This window comes from Rhinopithecus roxellana, chromosome 17 (assembly GCF_007565055.1).
Source record: "Rhinopithecus roxellana isolate Shanxi Qingling chromosome 17, ASM756505v1, whole genome shotgun sequence".
Taxonomy (NCBI): Eukaryota; Metazoa; Chordata; class Mammalia; order Primates; family Cercopithecidae; genus Rhinopithecus; species Rhinopithecus roxellana.
Genome location: NC_044565.1, coordinates 87807557 through 87826985, shown reverse-complemented (window position 1 = coordinate 87826985; position 19429 = coordinate 87807557). Strand labels below are relative to the sequence as shown.

General features: G+C 41.5%; 1 protein-coding gene across 3 annotated transcripts in view; it reads right to left on the bottom strand.

The window, feature by feature from the left end:
- CPSF3 (cleavage and polyadenylation specific factor 3) overlaps positions 1-19422 on the bottom strand; it is a 53115-nt gene extending 33693 nt beyond the window's left edge. Inside the window, exons 1-10 of one of the 3 annotated variants that reach the window (XM_010379687.2) lie at positions 18260-19422; positions 17974-18225; positions 13958-14021; positions 12764-12861; positions 11580-11708; positions 9744-9921; positions 8472-8561; positions 6083-6233; positions 1363-1538; positions 47-205 (exon numbers count right to left, since the gene is read on the bottom strand). In XM_010379687.2, the coding sequence (XP_010377989.1) occupies positions 47-205; positions 1363-1538; positions 6083-6233; positions 8472-8561; positions 9744-9921; positions 11580-11708; positions 12764-12861; positions 13958-13960 (984 nt within the window). In that variant the 5' untranslated portion in view covers positions 13961-14021; positions 17974-18225; positions 18260-19422. Of the gene's footprint in view, positions 1-46; positions 206-1362; positions 1539-6082; positions 6234-8471; positions 8562-9743; positions 9922-11579; positions 11709-12763; positions 12862-13957; positions 14022-17973; positions 18226-18259 lie in introns of those variants that run through there. The other 2 variants (XM_010379686.2, XM_030920469.1) reach the window with 2 other exon arrangements.
- Positions 19423-19429: the final 7 nt, after the last annotated feature.

Sequence of the window (19429 nt, the reverse complement as noted above, 5' to 3'; positions counted from 1 at the left end):
GTAATTCTGATTAGGAATAACACAATAGCCTATGACTATAACTGACCTTGGCAAGTGTCCCTTCCACACAGTATCCTGCTATAATGACACCGTTCCTCTTATCAGTACACCAGCTTTCAAATAACTCTCTGGATAAGCCACTTTGCATCATGCCTGGGGAGGCCATTACAACACTGGGACCAATGTCATCAAAATGATCCATGCTCTAAGAGAGAAAACAGAATGGGAAAAGTATGTTAGCTACCAGCAGCTGACAAAGCATTGTTTCTTTTTAAAGAATAACAACAGGCTAAGGAAGAGATTAATCACACTACTGAAAGGGCCTTCACAAGATCGGTACACATTTTAAGTTCAGTTACCAAGTTCCTACGCAGTTTAGGCTAGGAATGGTAGAAAAACCAAGTAATAAAAAGCAGTCAGTTCACGCTGATCTTCAAAACCTTCTACTGGTAGCTGGAGAGCCATCAGAACCATCAGGACCATCTTCAGTGCCTAGCAGGCAGGCAGAAAGTAAAAGGAAGAGTCAAATGGGTCTTGATCTACCCAAGACACAACTCTGAAAAAATATTCCCAAAGACTCACAAAGGCTTTGCGTGCTCCATGAATATTTTGAGCTGGCCTGGAAACCAAAAGGTTTAACGCTGTTCTAGGAGAACTTGTCTATAATCCTTAAGCAGTTAACTTAAAATATATACTTTATGAACAAAGCCTATTTACAACTGGAAGATCACTTTTAAATTATTTCAGATATCAATTATTTTATTATGATTCAAGCATCAATTGAGTTAAACAGTATTTTTTAAATTAAATAAAATCAGATTTTATTGAAGGCTTCTAGAAAAGTATATTAAAATTTTCATATATAAAATTTGCAGCACTAATCAAAAAGATGATTTGGTTTGAGTGAGAAGAGAAACTTAAATACATAATAGAAGATACTTCTCTCCTCAGAACTTTTTATTCCTACAGCAAGAGATAAGTATTATAAATACTGAGAACACACGGCTACTTGGGGCAAGTGGCAAAATCTGTTGAAGCAACAAAAGAATGTCAGCTGCTGAAGTTTTGATTTCTCGCAGAAAAACGACACCGGCTAGAGAAGAGGTAAGACTCCAGCAAGAGGAATTCAGTTCGAGTCACTGACACGTACTGCCTACGATTTTTATTTTATTTTTATAGAGACACAGTCTCATTATCTTGCCCAGGCCAGTCTTAAACTCCTGAGCTCTAGTGATCCTCCTGCCTCGGACGCCCAAAAGGCTAAAATTACAGCCATGAGCCATCACATGAGGCCTCGTACCTCCTACTCCTAATGACTGATTTGGTTTTATCCATCCTTGTCTTTCTTCCACAAGCACTCACCTTGAGGTTACTAATGTGTTTGAAAACAAAGGGATTATTGATGTTGATCTGTTTGCGGATTTTGTCATTCATGGCATTTACATATGTCTGGTACACGGCCATACACTTCTTGGCCAAAGATGATGCATAGTATATTGGAATGTCATGTAGTTCTGGGTGATTCTGCCAGTACTCATCTAGAGAGATTTTGCAAGAAACAAACATCACTTTGTTACATGGGGTAAAGAGTTCAAATAATAAACGATACACATAGAAACAAGAAATGATACACACACAACCAAGAAATAAAGCACATAACTATATTTTAAAGAGTTTAAGCAAAATTATCCTGGTTGTAACTAACTTAAATTTACAAAACCAAAACTTACTTCTAAATGGCACATGACCTAAAAAAGAATGCTGTGATCATAGTTCAAAGATGTGGAGGCTTTTAAAAATGACTCAGTATAAATTTACACTCAAGTCTATAACTTATTACCATAACGAGACACTAAATGATACATTTTTATTTAAATGTATTAGAAAAACATATTAGAAAAAATTCTGTGGTTTTAAATAAAAATGTAGTATTAACATTTCAAACAGATTTATTGAGTGCTAATTACAAAATAGAATTGCCAAGAGTTCACTGATTTTGAACACTTAAAAAAAAAAGTAGTCATATTATGCTATTATTGTTTTTTTTTGTTTTTGTGTTTTATACCCAGGCTGTTGACCAGCCTCGAGGGTAGTGGTGTGATCATGGCTCATGGCAGCCTCAACCTCTTAGGTTCAAGTGATCCTCCTAAGTCAGCCTTCTGAGTATCTGTGACTACAGGAGTGTGCTACCACACTCGGCTAATTTTTTTTTTTTTTTGGAGACTGGGTCTCACTATGTTGCCCAGGCTGGTCTCAAACTCTGGACTTAAGTGATCCTCCTGCCCAGCCTCCCAAAGTGCTGGGATTACAGGCGTGAGCCACCACACTCAAGCCATGCTTGTATTTTTAAAAAACTATTAACCAGTTTCTGATAATTAAAGAAAGCAGTGGGTAATATACCTTCAAAAAAAGACTTATGTTAAAGGAAAAGCGCTCATTAAATCCCAAAATTTTATCAAGGTAGTATGGCTGAAAGACACCCTTTATTCTAATAGGTGCCTCTGTGGTTTGAAAATGTATTATATGCCTATTATATTATTTGCATCTATAATTTCTAATTTTCTTTCTTTCTTTCTTTTTTTTTTTTTTTTCTTTTTTGAGACAGAGTCTCGCTCTGTCACCCAGGCTGGAGTGCAGTGGCCGGATCTCAGCTCACTGCAAGCTCCGCCTCCCGGGTTTATGCCATTCTCCTGCCTCAGCCTCCCAAGTAGCTGGGACTACAGGCGCCCGCCACCTCACCCGGCTAGTATTTTTTTTAGTAGAGACGGGGTTTCACCGTGCTAGCCAGGATGGTCTCGATCTCCTGACTTCGTGATCTGCCCATCTCGGCCTCCCAAAGTGCTGGGATTACAGGCTTGAGCCACCACGCCCGGCCTAATTTCTAATTTTCAAAACAACTTATGAAGACTTATCACCATCTTACCTAGCAAACTAAAACAACAGGCTGAATATTGTGTGAATTTTATTCTTCCATTTGATGTATCAACGATAATTCTATATGAGGACAAAAACTTTGTCACGTGTGTTACAAATAAATTTCCTGCTTTGTCTTCTAGTTTATCCCATTCATGATTTGTTTCTCTTACGATTTCTTAGATACCCTAAAGCGGATTACATCCCACAACCACGCCACCATTTCTTGTTTTGTTGTGCGTGTTTTTATGAACAAATTTTGAAGATTAAAAAAAGTTAAATAATTTGCCCAAGGTCATATGGCTGGAGCCATATGATAGATTTGATCTGAAACACAGATAAGATTTGAAAGCAGCTGTCCTTTCTATTATACTATATTACAAGGGAGACTTTAAGGAAAAAGGGCAACCAGTTGCAAAGAGCAGATGGTAGAACTGCCAGATAAAAATATCAAATACCCAGTTAAACTTGAATTTCACGTGAACAACAAAAGATTTGTAGTATAAGAATATATACTAACGAGACCAGCCTGGTCAATGTGGTGAAATCTCGTCTCTACTAAAAATACAAAAATTAGCCAGGCACTGGTGGCGCACGCCTGTGATCCCAGCTACTCAGGAGGCTGAGGCAGGAGAATCGCTTGAACCTGGGAGGCAGAGGTTGTGGTGAGCCAAGATCACACCAAGCTAAGATAGTGCCACTGGTCTCTAGCCTGGGTGACAGGGTGAGACTCTATCTCAAAAAAAAAGAATATATATTAAATATTTGGTACACTTATATTAAAACATTATTATTTATCTGAACCTAAAATTTATGAGTTGTCCTCTAGTTTTATTTGCTAAATCTGGCAATCCAATTTGATGGTGGCAACATCGTTTCAACTTCCTAACTTCTCTGCTCTTCATCTTACTGGTCACAAAGACTTGGACTTCAAGACTTCTAAGGACGAATTTGACTTGCAGTTAGGAAGGAGGACTAATCAAGATCAAAAGACTGAATTAGATTCGGATTTGGGAAATTCAGCTTTTAGAAGTCCTATCTGTTACAGATTTGCTTTTCATCTCGGGTCATTTCTTCCAACTTTCCTTCTGTTTTCCTTTTCAGTGTGACAGGGATACTATTTTTTTCTCCTCCTCACCGAGACGGCAGAATAGAGAGGAAGAGGTAAGATGCAAGCGTTTCTAGTGCTTCACACAGAGGTTACATACATGCAAAGCACCCATTTTATTATTTGTTTTTTTGTTTTTTAGATAGGGTCTCATTCTGTTGCCCAGGCTGGAGTGCAGTGGCACAATCTCAGCTCACTGCAACCTCTGCCTCCCAGGCTCAAGTGATCCTCCCACCTCAGCCTCCCAGGTAGCTGGGACAACAGGTGTGCACCACCATACCCAGCTAATTCTTTGTATTTTTTGTAGAGACAGGGTCTTGCCTTGTTGCCCAGGCTGGTCTCAAATTCCTGGGCTCAAGTGATCTTCCACCCTCAGCCTCTCAAAGTGTTGGAATTAGGGATTACAGGCGTGAGCCACTATGCCTGGCTGCAAAGTACCTTCTTTTCTTCTTTAATAAGAGTGCTTTTCCCAAATAGATCACAGAATGTGAGGTAGAAAGGATCATTAAGTACAAATGTATGCTAAAAAGTAACAACCATTGTTCCTCTTATTACAAAAAGTTATACATGTTCACTGAAGTACTTGTAAAATGGAGAAAAACAGAAAACAAAAAATATCACCCATATTCTCACTATCCAGATTTAGCATCTTTTCGGTCATTTGTGTGTGCATTTTTTACCTAACTAGGATCAGAGTACATATAGGTTTTTTTGTTTGTTTTCAGAGTCTCACTCTGTCAGCCAGGCTGAAGTGCAGTGGCGCAATCTCAGCTCACTGCAACCTCTGCCTCCCAGGCTCAAGCAATTCTCACGCCTCAGCCTCCAGAAAAGCTGGGACTACATGCGTGCATCACCACACCTGGCTCATTTTTCTATTTTTGGTAGAGACGAAGTTTCACCACGATAGCCAGGCTGGTCTTGAACTCCTGGCGTCAAGTGATCCGCCCACCTCAGCCTCCCTAAGTACTAGGATTACAGGCGTGAGCCACTACGCCTGGCCCAGAGTACATAGTTTTGAACTCTACTTTTTTGGTTGACTTATTATGTGAAAGTATGTAATTACTCATCTGTAACACAATTTTTTCCTATAATGTTATATTTACTGACATGATATTTCTTTGAAAATACTAAAATGGGCCGGGCGCGGTGGCTCAAGCCTGTAATCCCAGCACTTTGGGAGGCCGAGATGGGCGGATCACAAGGTCAGGAGATCGAGACCATCCTGGCTAACACGGTGAAACCCCGTCTCTACTAAAAATACAAAAACTAGCCGGGCGAGGTGGCGGGCGCCTGTAGTCCCAGCTACTCGGGAGGCTGAGGCAGGAGAATGGCGTAAACCCGGGAGGCGGAGCTTGCAGTGAGCTGAGATCTGGCCACTGCACTCCAGTCCGGGCGACAGAGTGAGACTCCGCCTCAAAAAAAAAAAAAAAAAAAGAAAATACTAAAATGATGAATACCTTTCTTGACAAAATTTTTTGTACATCTCATTTATTTCCCAGAAGCGGAACTGCTGGCCAAAGGGTACACATATTTTAAGACTTCTGATGGCCACCAGAAGGGGATGCCAGTTCACATTCCCAGCGGCAGTGCATGAGAGTTGCTGTTTTCCTGGGTTATTCCTAGATCCAAACCCCCATTTTTTTTTTTTTTTTGAGACAGAGTCTCACTCTGTCGCCCAGGCTAGAGTGCAGTGGTGCAATCTCAGCTCACTGCAACCTCCACTTCCCAGGTTCAAGCAATTCTCTGCCTCAGCCTCCTGAGCAGCTGGGATTACAGGTGTCCGTCACCATGCCCGGCTAATTTTTGTATTTTTAGTAGAGATAGGGTTTCACCATCTTGGTCAGGCTGGTCTTGAACTCCTGATCTCATGATCTACCCAAATCAGCGTCCCAAAGTGCTGGGATTACAGGTGTGAGCCACCGTGCCCGGCCCCAAATCCCTATTTTTAAATGAAGAAAACTGAAGTCCAGGATGGTGGAATGACTCATCCAAGACCACGTTATTATCCTGATAAAATGACAAGATTTTAATCATCTCCTAAATAGAAAGGAAATGGCATACCCAGAATCAAGAGCAGCTCCTGAGCCCTTCCAAGAGCGAAGACAGGAATGAGACCCCTGCCACCTCTGTTTACAATGTCGTGGACAGTGTTACAGAATCTTGCCTCTCGCTCTTCACGTTTCTCATGGATGTGGGTCCCATAAGTAGATTCCTAAATAACATATTAGAAGTGTGAGACTAAGACCGATGATTCCCAAATAATTCAAAAGTTAAACATCAATGAAATGCTGAGGGGCTAAGCAATTCACTTCTCCATTAGCATGTCATTTACTCGAACATGTGTTGTTATAATAGCAATTGGGAAGAGCAAGCAAGAAAGCTAGAATTCAGGCCCGGTGCAGTGGCTCACACCTGTATCACAGCACTTTGGGAAGCCAAGGCAAGTGGATCACCTGAGGTCAGGAGTTCAAGACCAGCTTGGCCAACGTGGCGAAACCCTGTCTCTACTAAAAATACAAAAGTTAGCTGGACGTGGTGGTGGGCGGCTGTAATCCCAGCTACTCCAGAGGCTGAGGCAGGAGAATACCTTGAACCCAGGAGGAGGTTGCAGTGAGCTGAGACTGCACCATTGCACTCCAGCCTGGTCGACAGAGCAAGACTCCATCTCAAAAACACACAATTTGACAACAACAATAAAAAAGGCCAGGCGTGGTGGCTCACGCCTGTAATGCCAGCATTTTGGGAGGCCAAGGCGGGCAGATCTCCTGAGGTCAGAAGTCCAGCATGACCAACATGATGAAAGCCCGTCTCTACTAAAAATACAAAAAGTAGCTGGGCGTGGTAGTGCACGCCTTGTAATCCCAGCTATTCAGAAGGCTGAGGCAGGAGAATCACCTGAACCTGGGAGGCAGAAGTTGCAGTGAGCCGAGATCACGTCACTCACTCCAGAGTGAGACTCCATCTCAAAAAACAAAACAAAACAAAACAAAACAAGAATGTCAGAATTCAAATCTAAGTAAGAAGAACATTTTATAAAATGGAATCAGGAAATAGTCCAAAACTGTATCTTCTTCCCATGTCCATTTTGCTTTGCATTAGGAAGAAAAAGGTTATTTCTCCCACCTCTGATAAGTCAAAGCTTTTAAAATAGAAATAGATGTTGTTTCTTATACTTCTGTTTCAGAATATCCTTAAAGTCTTACTAGGTGTGGTCCACTGACCAGAAGATTGACATCCCTTTCGAGCTTATCAGAAGTGCAAAATCTCAGACCCCAGCCCAGACATACTGAATCAGAATTTGTACCTTAGCAATATAATCAGATGATTATATGCATATTAAAATTTGAAGCACTGCTTTAAAGTATGGTACTATGAAAATAAACACTTTTTCTGAGGGTTCAAAAATGAATCTTCCCTTAAATTAAGTTTATATGCTGGGCATACCATGAGCAGAGTCCAATGTAATCTGCTCACATGTTGCTTATGCACTGCAGTGTGTACTGGCCCACATACCTGGGCAGCTGGGGAACATGGTAGGTGGTGGAGGAGAAACAGACAACTCTTCCTCCTTGAACCACATACACCTGATGTTCTTATATATACCAAAAGCCTGCAAGATTTCTCTCCCAACCCCTGACTCTACCATCAGCAACACACATCCCAAGCTGCCCCCAAAGAGCTTCGGTACACAGTCCATTTTTTTGCTCCCCTGGGACTTGCAACCTAATAGGCAGACAGGACACACACAGATAAAGAAAACGATGAGTTAGCATGGACTAAGGGTCTGGGGACAGTCACCGCGGCAAAGGCAGTGAGGTCACGCCATTTCCAAAATGACCCACAGATGTTCTTCTATACATTGTCATCCAGAAAAATACATTTAGGAGACAGGGAGAGGGCATACCCAGTGAAAATGGCCCTGCCCAAAGACAGCCTGGTGCCTCTGATATTAGACTAGAGTTAATGCATTTAACACCAAGAAAGTGAAGCTGCACTACAAAAAGAAGTGCCTGCCCCAATTTTTTTGAGACCGAGTCTTGCTTTGTAGCCCAGGCTCAAGTGCAGCAGCGTGATCTCGGGTCACTGCAGCCTCCACCTTCTGGGTTCAAGTGATTCTTGTGCCTCAGCCTCCCCAGTACCTGGGACTACAGGTGTGCACCACCACACCCAGCTAATTTTTGTATTTTTTTTTAAGCAGAGATGGGGTTTCACCGTGTTGGCCAAGCTCGTCTCTAACTCCTGGCCTTAGGTGATCTACACACTTCGGCTTCCCAAAGCGCTAAGATTACAGGTGTGAGCCACTGTGCCTGGCCACCAATTTTCTTATATTAAAAAAAAAAAAGTTTATATCCAATAACATGTTATGAAAGTGAGATCACAATATTATTTTCCAAAAGAAAAAAAATCTACTTACATTGCATTGATTACAATATAGCACATTAATACTTACAATGATAAGAATATCAGGCTTAATATTAGGAATTTCAGCTGCCATTAAGTGTCTATCTTCTTGTCTTGAGAAATCACCTGTGTACAAAAGCTGTGAAAAAGATAAAACTAGAAAGTTAGGATTTGGGGAAGGCTTCATTTTGCTAGTGAATAGATTAAACTCATGAAATCCAAAAGTGCAGTTAGTTTTCAAAAAGTCTAAAACTGATGAAATTTACATGCAGTGCTTGTGTCGCATTCAAAATGTGTAGTTCAGTCAGTAAACGGTCCAATGCTTCAATTATTTCATCTAGTAAATGGGAATAATCTATTCCCAGAATCATCTCACAAAGATAACCTATATAACATTAATGCACCTGAGAAGTGCTCTAACTTCTTAGAGAAAAAGGGCATGCTGACAAGGAAAGGAGTGCAGAGGTACATGGTCTAAAACCGGAGATAAAATCGTAAGAAGGTCTGCATCAAATTCCAAGAGAATTCACATCAGCATTTGTGCTACTTATTTTTTGTGCCCTGGAGCAAACTGCAAGAATAAGTGATTTAGGGATATATTTTACAATTCGTCTAAAGGTTCCAAATGTATAAGCAGCTGTGAAAAATTTAGGACGTTACACTAGAGCATCGGTTCTCAACTCTGGCTGCACGTTAGAATCACCTAGAAAACTCAAAAAGGAAAAGGCCAAGCTACACCTCCAGATTTTGATTCAATAGTTACTTTTCAACAGCTCCCTAAGAGATTCTCATGTGCAGCCAGAGTTCAAAGCTGCTGCTCTGGAGTCTAGAAACCTAGTAGTCCACCCACATTTGCAGAAGTTCAAGGGTTCCCTAAAGATCTTTCCTAATTAACCCCTTTTACTCTTGCAGTCCACTCTGCTTAGGGGCTTATCTGTGAATCCTAAGACATCAGGGGGACATGAATAACAAATTGTGTTTTATTTTTAAATGAATGCAGCCACAAAGACACCTCTTCCCTAACCAGTTTTCTAAAGGAAACTGAATCCTATGGTGTCAGGGAATTCCTTTCCGAGATGTTTATTTTACTCTTTTCTCAGTCCTTAAACATTTTTTTTTTTTTCTCAGTCTTGATACAGAAAGTATTGTAATGGAGGTAGGAACCACGATATTTAACAGGAAAAAGTGTTAACTGTATTTTTATGATTCAGTGTTCTGACACTTTTGCAAGTCTTAGGGAATATTTTTTTTAATAGTACTTGGTGGCACAAAGCTCTGCACTGATTTCTCTGGGGAGAAAAGCGCCAGAGCCAGAGGGTACCTTCACGCCTGCGATCTCAATCATGAACATGGCGGCTCCTAGGACGTGCCCTGCATGGTAACACCAAAACTTGATTCCTGCAACTTCCTTAACTTCATGAAAGTTGATAGTTTCAATTTTGTCCATGCTTTCTTCCAAATCCGTCTCGGTATACAACATGTCGTCTGCTGATATGTTACTAAATTTTGAAAGATGCCAACAAAAACAATTCAGTCAGATTTTTAAAAAAGCCTTTGAACACAAAGAAATTGTGGATAACATATCCATGAAGGTATTTCTTCAAAATATACTGCATGAATTATGCTATTTAAAATTTTTTAGAGAACTTGTGTATTTTTTTTTACTCTATTGTGTGTATAGCTACAAAACTTGATTTTAAACAAACCACACAGGAAATTAAGATACTGAGCTCAAAGTGCTCTCAATTTTCAGTAATACATACAGTAAATTAAGACAAAATACTCTTTAGGAGAGTATTCTCACACTTTTTTCCCACCCCAGATATAACGCACTCACATACATTGAACCATGGCAGATATTTCTCACATTAGGATGAGAAAAGATTTTTCCACAAAGTCTAGCACAACCTTTCTCCTGAAAATTATGTTAATGTACTTACAAAAAAGGAAGAGAGAATAGTGGTTAAGGACACTGACTTGGGAGCCAGATTGTTTGGGTTCAAATCCTCGCTCTGTCTCTTACTGTGACAATTTTGGGCAAATAACCTTGCTGTGCCTCAGTTTCATCATCTGTAAAATGGAATTTATAACAGAACCTACATCCTGAGTTGGTGTGAAGATTACATATATTTATCTCCCAGATGGGTATGGTGGCTCACGCCTGTAATCTCAGCACTCTGGGAGGCCACGGCAGACGGATCACTTGAGGTCAGGAGTTCAAGACCAGGTTGGCCAACACGGTAAAACTCCTTCTCTACTAAAAATACAAAAATTAGCCAGGCATGGTGGCACGCACTGCGCACCTATAATCCTAGCTACTGGGGAAATTGAGGAATGAGAATTGCCTGAACCCGGGAGCGGAGGTTGCAGTGAGCCAAGATAGTGCCACTGCACTCCAGCCTGGCCAACAGCACAAGACTCCATCTCAAAAAAAATATATATATATACACGTGTATATATATTATATATACACATGTATTATATACGTGTATACATATATGTAATATATATATAAGATGTATCTTTTGTGTGTGAAGTTAATATATATTAGGAATTCAGGATTGGGCCTAACACGTGGTAAGCATTATTGAAGTGTCAATGAGTGTTACCACAATTAAGCATAACTCTTCCAATCCAGCCTAATGAAGTTTTAAAAGGACACAAAAGCTATATAAAGACTTCAAGGCCAGGCCAGTGACTCATGCCTGTAAACCCAGCACTCTGGGAGGCCATGGCAGGAGGATCACTTGAGCCCAGGAGTTTGAGAGTAGCTTGGGCAACATAAGACCCCATCTCTTCAAAAAACAAAAAAACTCTGCTGGGTGTGGTGGCACACACCTGTAGTCTTAGCTGCTTGGGAGGCTGAGGTGAAAGGACTGCTTGAGCCCAGGTGGTTGAGGCTGCAGCGAGCTGTGATCGCACCATTGCACTCCAGCCTAGATGACACAGCAAGATCCTGTCTCAAAAAAACCTTCAAGGTCCGGAAGATGCTAGAAACACAATAGGTTTCAATGACCTTGTTAATGAATGATGAAATTACTGATCTCCTTATACATGAAAAGAGAGCACCTCATTTTAAAACACAAAATGGTCCATATCTTGAACCATATGTACCATAAAGAGCCAAAGTTGTGTATAATCTAATAAAGTAATTTACCTAACTTTGACATAATCAGAAAGAAGCCATCTATAAATAGCTTTTGTGGCATGAGTCATAAATGTTCTTCCTTTGAAACTTGTCTTCTGTAGAAACCAGGGTAGAGCTCCACAGTGATCCAAATGGAAACTTAAAAAGAAAGAGGCTGCATTAATTCTTCAAATTATTATCCATCGGATACCATGTAATGAAACTGTTGCTTACTGTACAAAACAAGTTTTATATAAACAACTATGTACTGACACTTTCAGAAAACCAAGAGTAGGTATGCGTAGAAGGAAGAAGTAATGCATATAGTTTTAATATGGAAGAAAGATGTTTAAAGTATCGTTTTTAAACAGCAAAAAAACTTTATTAGTGAACAATTAGGGACGAAGAAGAATATCCCTAACCTACTCTTGGCAGCCAGAATTACAGCAAACATCTTAGCAGAATAAAGTTGAAACATGGGTATCTCCCTGAGGTCACCTGTCTTGTCACATTTTTCTACATGAACTCTATTTAAAAATAGTTTCAGCCGGGCATGGTGGCTCAAGCCTGTAATCCCAGCACTTTGGGAGGCTGAGACGGGCGGATCACGAGGTCAGGAGATCGAGACCATCCTGGCTAACACAGTGAAACCCCGTCTCTACTAAAAAATACAAAAAACTAGCTGGGCGAGGTGGCGGGCGCCAGTAGTCCCAGCGACTCGGGAGGCTGAGGCAGAAGAATGGCGTAAACCTGGGAGGCGGAGCTTGCAGTGAGCCGAGATCCGGCCACTGCACTCCAGTCTGGGCGACAGAGCAAGACTCAGTCTCAAAAAAAAAAAAAAAAAAAAAAAAAAATTGTTTCAATAAAGTTGAAATGGTGTTCTTATAGAAACATGTGACAAAACAGTGACCTCAAGGAGATAACCCTGGAAAAGGGCTTTCTTAGTCTCAAGTTTTACAATGATTCAAGTTCTGTACTATCTCCTTCTCACATACTCGCTGAACTTATATATAGAGATAGGTAAGGTTTTCATAGTAAACTTCTCTAGCCTGTGATGACATTATGGAGTCTATCTATTAGACTTAGATGTCTGCAATATGCTTCCCAGCAAAAAACACTCTTTTAAAAAACCAAACTCTCAAAATCTAGTAAAGAATGAGCTTGACAGTAAAAGTCCATGAAAAACAGTGTCATTAATAAAGGGAAAAACTCACTGACTAATTAATAGGAGATCAATCTCAGCTGGATCAATTAAATCAATATAAGGAAGAGCATCCATTCCTTCTAGGCCAGGGTGGATCCCACAGTCCAGCTGAAAAAGACAGGAAAAGAGATCACAATCTCCTGCATATTTTATTAAAATTCATTCAGCAAATAGACAATAATTCTAGATCTATCATCCACACACTCAAGATAGACTCCAGACACTAGCACTTGGAACATGATTCTTATTAAATGTGGCAAATATGCCATTAACAATTCTAACTTCCCAACAAATTTAAAATTTAGCTCACATTTAGGGGTCACAGGATGCAAAGTACAAAACAGCTTCTTTCCAACTACTTTTGGTCGTCATTCTAACAATGAATTAAATATTTTTCAAAAACTTTGATATCAGAAGATTAAAATTTAAAAAGTTTATAGATTTACTACTACCAGATTGACTCTTGTGAGAAGATCATAATTAGAAATGGGAAATTTACCTGATCAGGGCAATTTAAACATTTTTAAGGCATTAGGGAACGAATTCCTAAGACTCGGTCATTAAAGTTACTTATTTTTATGGCATTACTACCAAATTAACACAATAGATGACTAAAAAGATGATTATGTCTGACCTATTCATATTCTTTTCAGATTGGGAAGAGTTGAGAAGAAAGGAATCAAAGGAACATGAGACACAGAACTGACTTTCTAATGAGTACCTTAGAGTGAAACCATCTCCTCTAACCCTCTACTTGTCAGGCTTAGAGAAGCAGAGTGACTTATCCAAGGCCGGCAGCCCCAGTGGGACTTGGGCATCCAACCTTCTAGGCCAAGGCTTGATCCCCACATGCTGGAGGCGGCTAGAGCTCTCAATGTGTTCAGTGACTGGGCCCTTGGATCTTCCACTTGGGGTGGGGCAGTTAGGCTGGCTGAACCCTTCAGGAGTGGAAGAGGGACTTTGAAGAAATAACAGTTCAACAGATCTAGCTGACAATTTTACAGTCATAGAATATATCTTCTTAATCAACTAAATTACTAAGTAGAAGTATGTATTAGTTTTTTTCATTAACACTATACAGCACATATTGTATGCACTATAACATTTTTCTGGGAGCTAAAAAGATAACTAGTCTACAAGAAAAGACTAACACCCAATACAGAGAGAGCCATATTATTAAACTGAGTACAAAAATAGTAGTTACCATTATTTTTCTTCCTTTGAACTCGAGAATAATACATGATCTTCCTACTTCTTGCCCAGCTCCACTGTAAACATTCAAGGGGAGAAAAAAAAAGGATTTAAAAAAACATCAAAACCAAGTCCAATAAACTTACTTTTTTACAATGTGCACTATATCCCATCTGACGACAGCACCTCACTGAAAAATTCTGAGACATAAGAGAGTTCTACAAAATCACAAAGACAGGGAAGAACAGTGTCCACATGGGAAAAGATGAAAACCGATCCTTGGGAGTCCAGGGATCTCGCAGCTGTTAAAATTGAGAGAGAAGGCGGTATAGATCCAAGAAGCCCAAAGGTTTGGGCTTGATTTAAATTCAATTTTCTGAATTTTAGGATTAAATTATGATGTATTTAAAATGTAACATAGCAGTTACGCAGATTATGTATAATACTTTTAGAATTAGCACTTAAGGGCTGGGCGCAGTAGCTCACGCCTGTAATCCCCGCACTTTGGGAGGCCGAGGCGGGCGGATCACGAGGTCAGGAGATCGAGACCATCCTGGCTAACACGGTGAAACCCCATCTCTACTTAAAAAAAAAAAAAAAAAAAAAAAGAATTAGCACTTAAGTAGAAAGTCATAAGGATATCAACACTGTCATCTTCTTTAAGATCATAATGTGTATTTGCCAAATGGTTTGAATTTTTGAATTTAAATGGCCGGGCGCGGTGGCTCATGCCTGTAATCCCAGCACTTTGGGAGGCGGGCAGATCACTAGGTCAGGAGATCGAGACCATCTTGGCTAACACAGTGAAACCCTGTCTCCACTAAAAATACAAAAAATTAGCCGGGCAAAGTGGCGGGCACCTATAGTCCCAGCTACTCGGGAGGCTGTGGCAGGAGAACGGCGTGAACCCGGGATGCGGAGCTCGCAGTGAGCTGAGATCGTGCCACTGCACTCCAGCCTGGGCGACAGAGCAAGACTCCGTCTTAAAAAAAAAAAAAAAAAAAAAAATTTAAATACTTATTCATACTGTGAATTTCAATCGCTTTTTCTTCTACTTTCTGTTAGTTCAGCATATTTTATAACAAGTACTTAAATAACTTTTGTTTCTTCTTAAATCAATAATTTCAGCCATAATTAGCAATGGTTACAAGGCACACTTCAAGTTATACCTCACCTTTCAAATCCCTCACCTTCTTTGACGCCTTTCCCCAACCATTCTAGCTCACAATTCACTCACTCACTCAACAATAAGCAGCTTCTATTTGCCAAGCACTGTGTTAAGTGCGTAGGACATGGAAATGCCTTACAGGAACCCTGACCTCAAGGAACTCATTCAGATGGACGTGCAATGGACCTCTCCCCAAACTGAGATCCTACCTCCGAGCAGGTGTTGATACAGAAGATCAAACAACTGTGGACGAGAGCTGCCAAAAACTCCTGGCCTTCCACTTTTTAATCAGTTTTTGTTTTTAATTATTGTGGATACCCTGGCCTTGCACTTTAACTGGCCCTCAATGTTGCCTAGCTGTTTTCTCCATCTCATTTCTGTATCAACTATTTTCAAACTTTCTCCCCTTTCCCACATTTTCCAACCCTCTATCCTCTTCTTCACTTGAGGTATGGGCCATCTTCTGCATCAAGAAAATAAACAGTCCATTTGTAAATTTCCTCAACTTCATGTTGGTACAATAATTAAAAATGCATGTACCAACAGGGTACCAACCTGCCCATATCTGTCTCCTTCCATTTCTCCTCTATAGATAGAACAGACCTCTCTTTCCACGACGAATCTTTCCACCATTCTACTCTATGTACTCCCTCCATCCTTCTGAGGAACTGAACACTGCTGTGTCATTGACATTTTCCTGTCTGCTCTTTACCATCCAATCCAAATTGAAACACACTACAGCCATGTTCATCCCCAAATTAAAATCCCTTGACTCTAATCTCCTTTAGTTCCCACTTCATTCTTTCCCCAGCCCACCTCCTAGGGCAGTAGACCCTCCTGTACTTCCTCAACTTCCACTCACTCCTCAATTCACTCTCCTCTGGCTCTTACCAATCACTTTTCTGAAACTGTCCTTGCTGCTCAGTAGTCATTTCAGTCTTTTTTTTTTTTTTTTCTTTTTTTGGGACAAGGTCCCCCTATGTTGCCCAGTCTGGCCTCCAACTCCTGGGCTCAAGTGATCGTCCTGCCTCAGCCTCCCAAGTAGCTGGAACTATAGGTGTCAGTCCCTATCTTGTTCTCTTGGCAGCCTTTGTCATTCATAAGGAGTACTTGCTCCTTCCTCAAGCACCTCTCCCTTGGCTTCTCTGACCTGATGCTCTCATCCTATCTTGCTGGCTTTCCTGTTTGCTTTACGTATTCAGCCACCTCTGCCTACCCTTAAAATGTTGATATTCCGAGGGTTTGCTCCTTGGCCAATTTCTCAATCTTCATTCTCATCTTTCTGACATGCTAAGGACTTCCAAGCCCGTATTCGTAACCCAGATTGCTCTTCTGAATTCCAGACCTTTAAGACATACATGGGACACTAGGTATCTCTACTAGGATCTCTCCCGGGACTTCATATTCAACATGCCAACTAGTTTCCACCACATGCCCCGTACTTGCTCTGCTTTCTTCCTGAAATGCTTTGTCTTCAGATATTGACGTGGTTGGCTCCTTTGTATCATTTGGGTCTCAGTTCCAATGTCACCTTCTCAGATGCTTTCTCTTGACTACCTCCTCTAATTTGCCCTTCACAGCAAGCCACAACCCAGCATCACATTATCTTAATACTTACAACTACATGAAGTTATTGTATCTACTTATGTCTTGCTTCAGGCTACTAAATGAAAGCTTCCTAAGAACAGAGGCATTGTCCATCTCATTCACTGCTGTATTGCTACAGTACCTGGCATGTAGTACATCACAAAAAATACTCATTGAATGAATAAAACTCCTCAATTTTGAACCTTGGAAAGATTATGCTAAATGAAAGATGCCAGAGACAAAAGACTATGTATTGTATGATCACACTTCTATGAAATGTCCACAACAGGCAAATCTATAGAGAAGTAGATTAGTGGTTGCTAAGGTCTGGAGAGGTAGTGGGGATTGTCCATGACTGCTAATGAATACAAGGTATCTTTTGGGAGTGATGAAAATGTTCTGGAATTAGAGAGGGGTGATGGTTGTATAACTCTATGTTAAGATCGACTGAGAGTTGTATGGGATATAAATTGTGAGTTGTATGGTATGTAAACTGTATCTCAATAAAGCTGTTATGAAACAACCGAACTCCCAAATTTACTCCAGAGTTGCCCCACTTCCTATACTCCTAGAGTGAATAACACTACCCTTTCCTAACTGCCAAACTTAGGAATCCGAGTCATCATAACATCCTCTCTGCCCTGCCTTCCCTCCCCACAACCACCCTTCCAGATACAGCTGATCAGCCAAAAAATCCTGAAGATCTCATTTGCGTACTCTCTCACATTCATGTCACTCACTACAGGCTCTGATCACCTAGACTTGGAATCTTTCAATGGTATCTTACTGAATCTGCTCTACTCAATCCATCCTTTTATTCAGCTGCTACACTGCTGCCAGGAGTGATTTTCCTAAAACATAGTTCCCCACAATATCCATGCTTGCTTAACAGCCTTCGCTGGCTCCCTGTAATTGACTCTCTGATAAAGGTCCAAACTCCTATGTATATGAGGTGCTTCCTAAACTGGACCTCAACTGACTATCGCTTCATCTGCTAACTCAACTCTTTAGCTACAGCCATGAGGAATCTGGCCACAAGTTGTGGCCACTCTCACTTTCACATGTGCCACTTCCACTGCCTAGAACACCCTGGGCCCCACAGTCTTCAACTCCTAGATTTTCTTTAGGACTCAGCTCAAGCATCACATTTTTCAAGATGCATGAGGTATCCTTTTTTCCTCAATCTGTCAGAAATCCCTTTTCCATGCTTTCACAGTGCTCAGTGCAATGCCTACCTGTGCTCTTAGATTAGCTATTATTTACAAAGCACCTACCGCGATCTTTACTCTTCAAGTTTTATCTTATTTCCATATGAGAAAACGGGTTCAGTGAGGTTGTTGTCCTACTAAGTGGTCAAGTAGATAATGGACTTCAGGTCTGACTTCAAAGTAATGGTCTCCTATTATTTAAAAGTATCTCTCCAATACTTCCCACTGTGCACTGTAATTCTCTCCATAAGGGCAAGAGCAATTAACTGGGCCCTCGGTTGCATCTGTATCCCCACGTGTGGTGCTTGACACTTGACACTTGCTAAAGAATTGAGTTAGCATATCAAGTGACAGTGTTTGCTCATCACAGGAAGACATGACAGGTGTGATCTAAGCAGAAGGAAACGGACTATGCCCCAAGCAGGTGCTCAATGAAGCCTTACTGAACGAATGTGTAAAGGAGATACTTTCTACCTTTTGGAAAGCGTATATTCATGTTGTGTCAACTAATATCTAACAATAAACATGCTGTGGGTTCGAAATGCTCATCTCTAGGAATCCAAGTTCTCTACATTTGCATCTCCCCTTCAGCAGCATTCCCGACTGATGAGGACCATGTCCACTGAAAGGCCACTCTCCTTACGGACAGTCGAGGGCTGAGTTTTTGTCCCTAACACCTCTGCACTTTCTTCTCTCCAGCTTTACACCTTCCTTATTCTACTAGGGCCTGAGCTGAGAAGATCGAAACTCACGGCAAGTCCCTAATATTTTCTAATTTCTGGCACATGTGAAGCCCTGGTGTTAAGAGACAGACTTAATTCTTCCCCGCACCGCTGTAGCCTCATTCAGGTCCTCCTCTCATCCTGTCGGTCATAAGCGTCACAGGCTCTCTCACCGCTTGCCCTGACGCGCATAGATCCGTGCTTGCGCTAAATGAAAACGCTTTCTAGCGTGTACGAAAAGCGCCCGGTGGCCCCGGAAATTTTTTTTTTTCCGACTGCAACATACCCTCCCCTGAAACTGAAAAAAAAAGCAAAATCCCGTTCACTCTAGCAGGCCCCTTCCAATCCGTGGTCCTCCAACCCCTCGAGCCTGAGAAGCCTGGCCCGCAAGCGCGGACCAAAGGTAGGCTGCCGGGGTGGGTGGGAGCGCGGGCGACGGAGGAGGCCAAAGTCTCCGGTTATCCCTCGCACCCCTCACAGCCCGTGGCCTCATTCCCTCTCGCGCCGGTCCCTTACAGGGGTCGGATCAGCAGCTGGTCGCTCTCCTCAGCAGGAATCGCAGACATCCCGAAAGTGTGAGGGCGAAGCCGGGGCGGGGAACAGGTCGCCGGGGTCTTCCCAAATTGGAAGGCAAATAAAGAAGGAAGAACCCCATCTACCAAGAGCACAACTTCCGCCACTCCGGAGCCCGCGGCACTAGACTCCTCCCCTCGACTTCCGGTTGGGGGACGCCGCTCTGCGAAGCTTCCTACCACTCGGGGTCCTGGAACCGGGGACGGGATGTCAGAACTGCGCTTGCG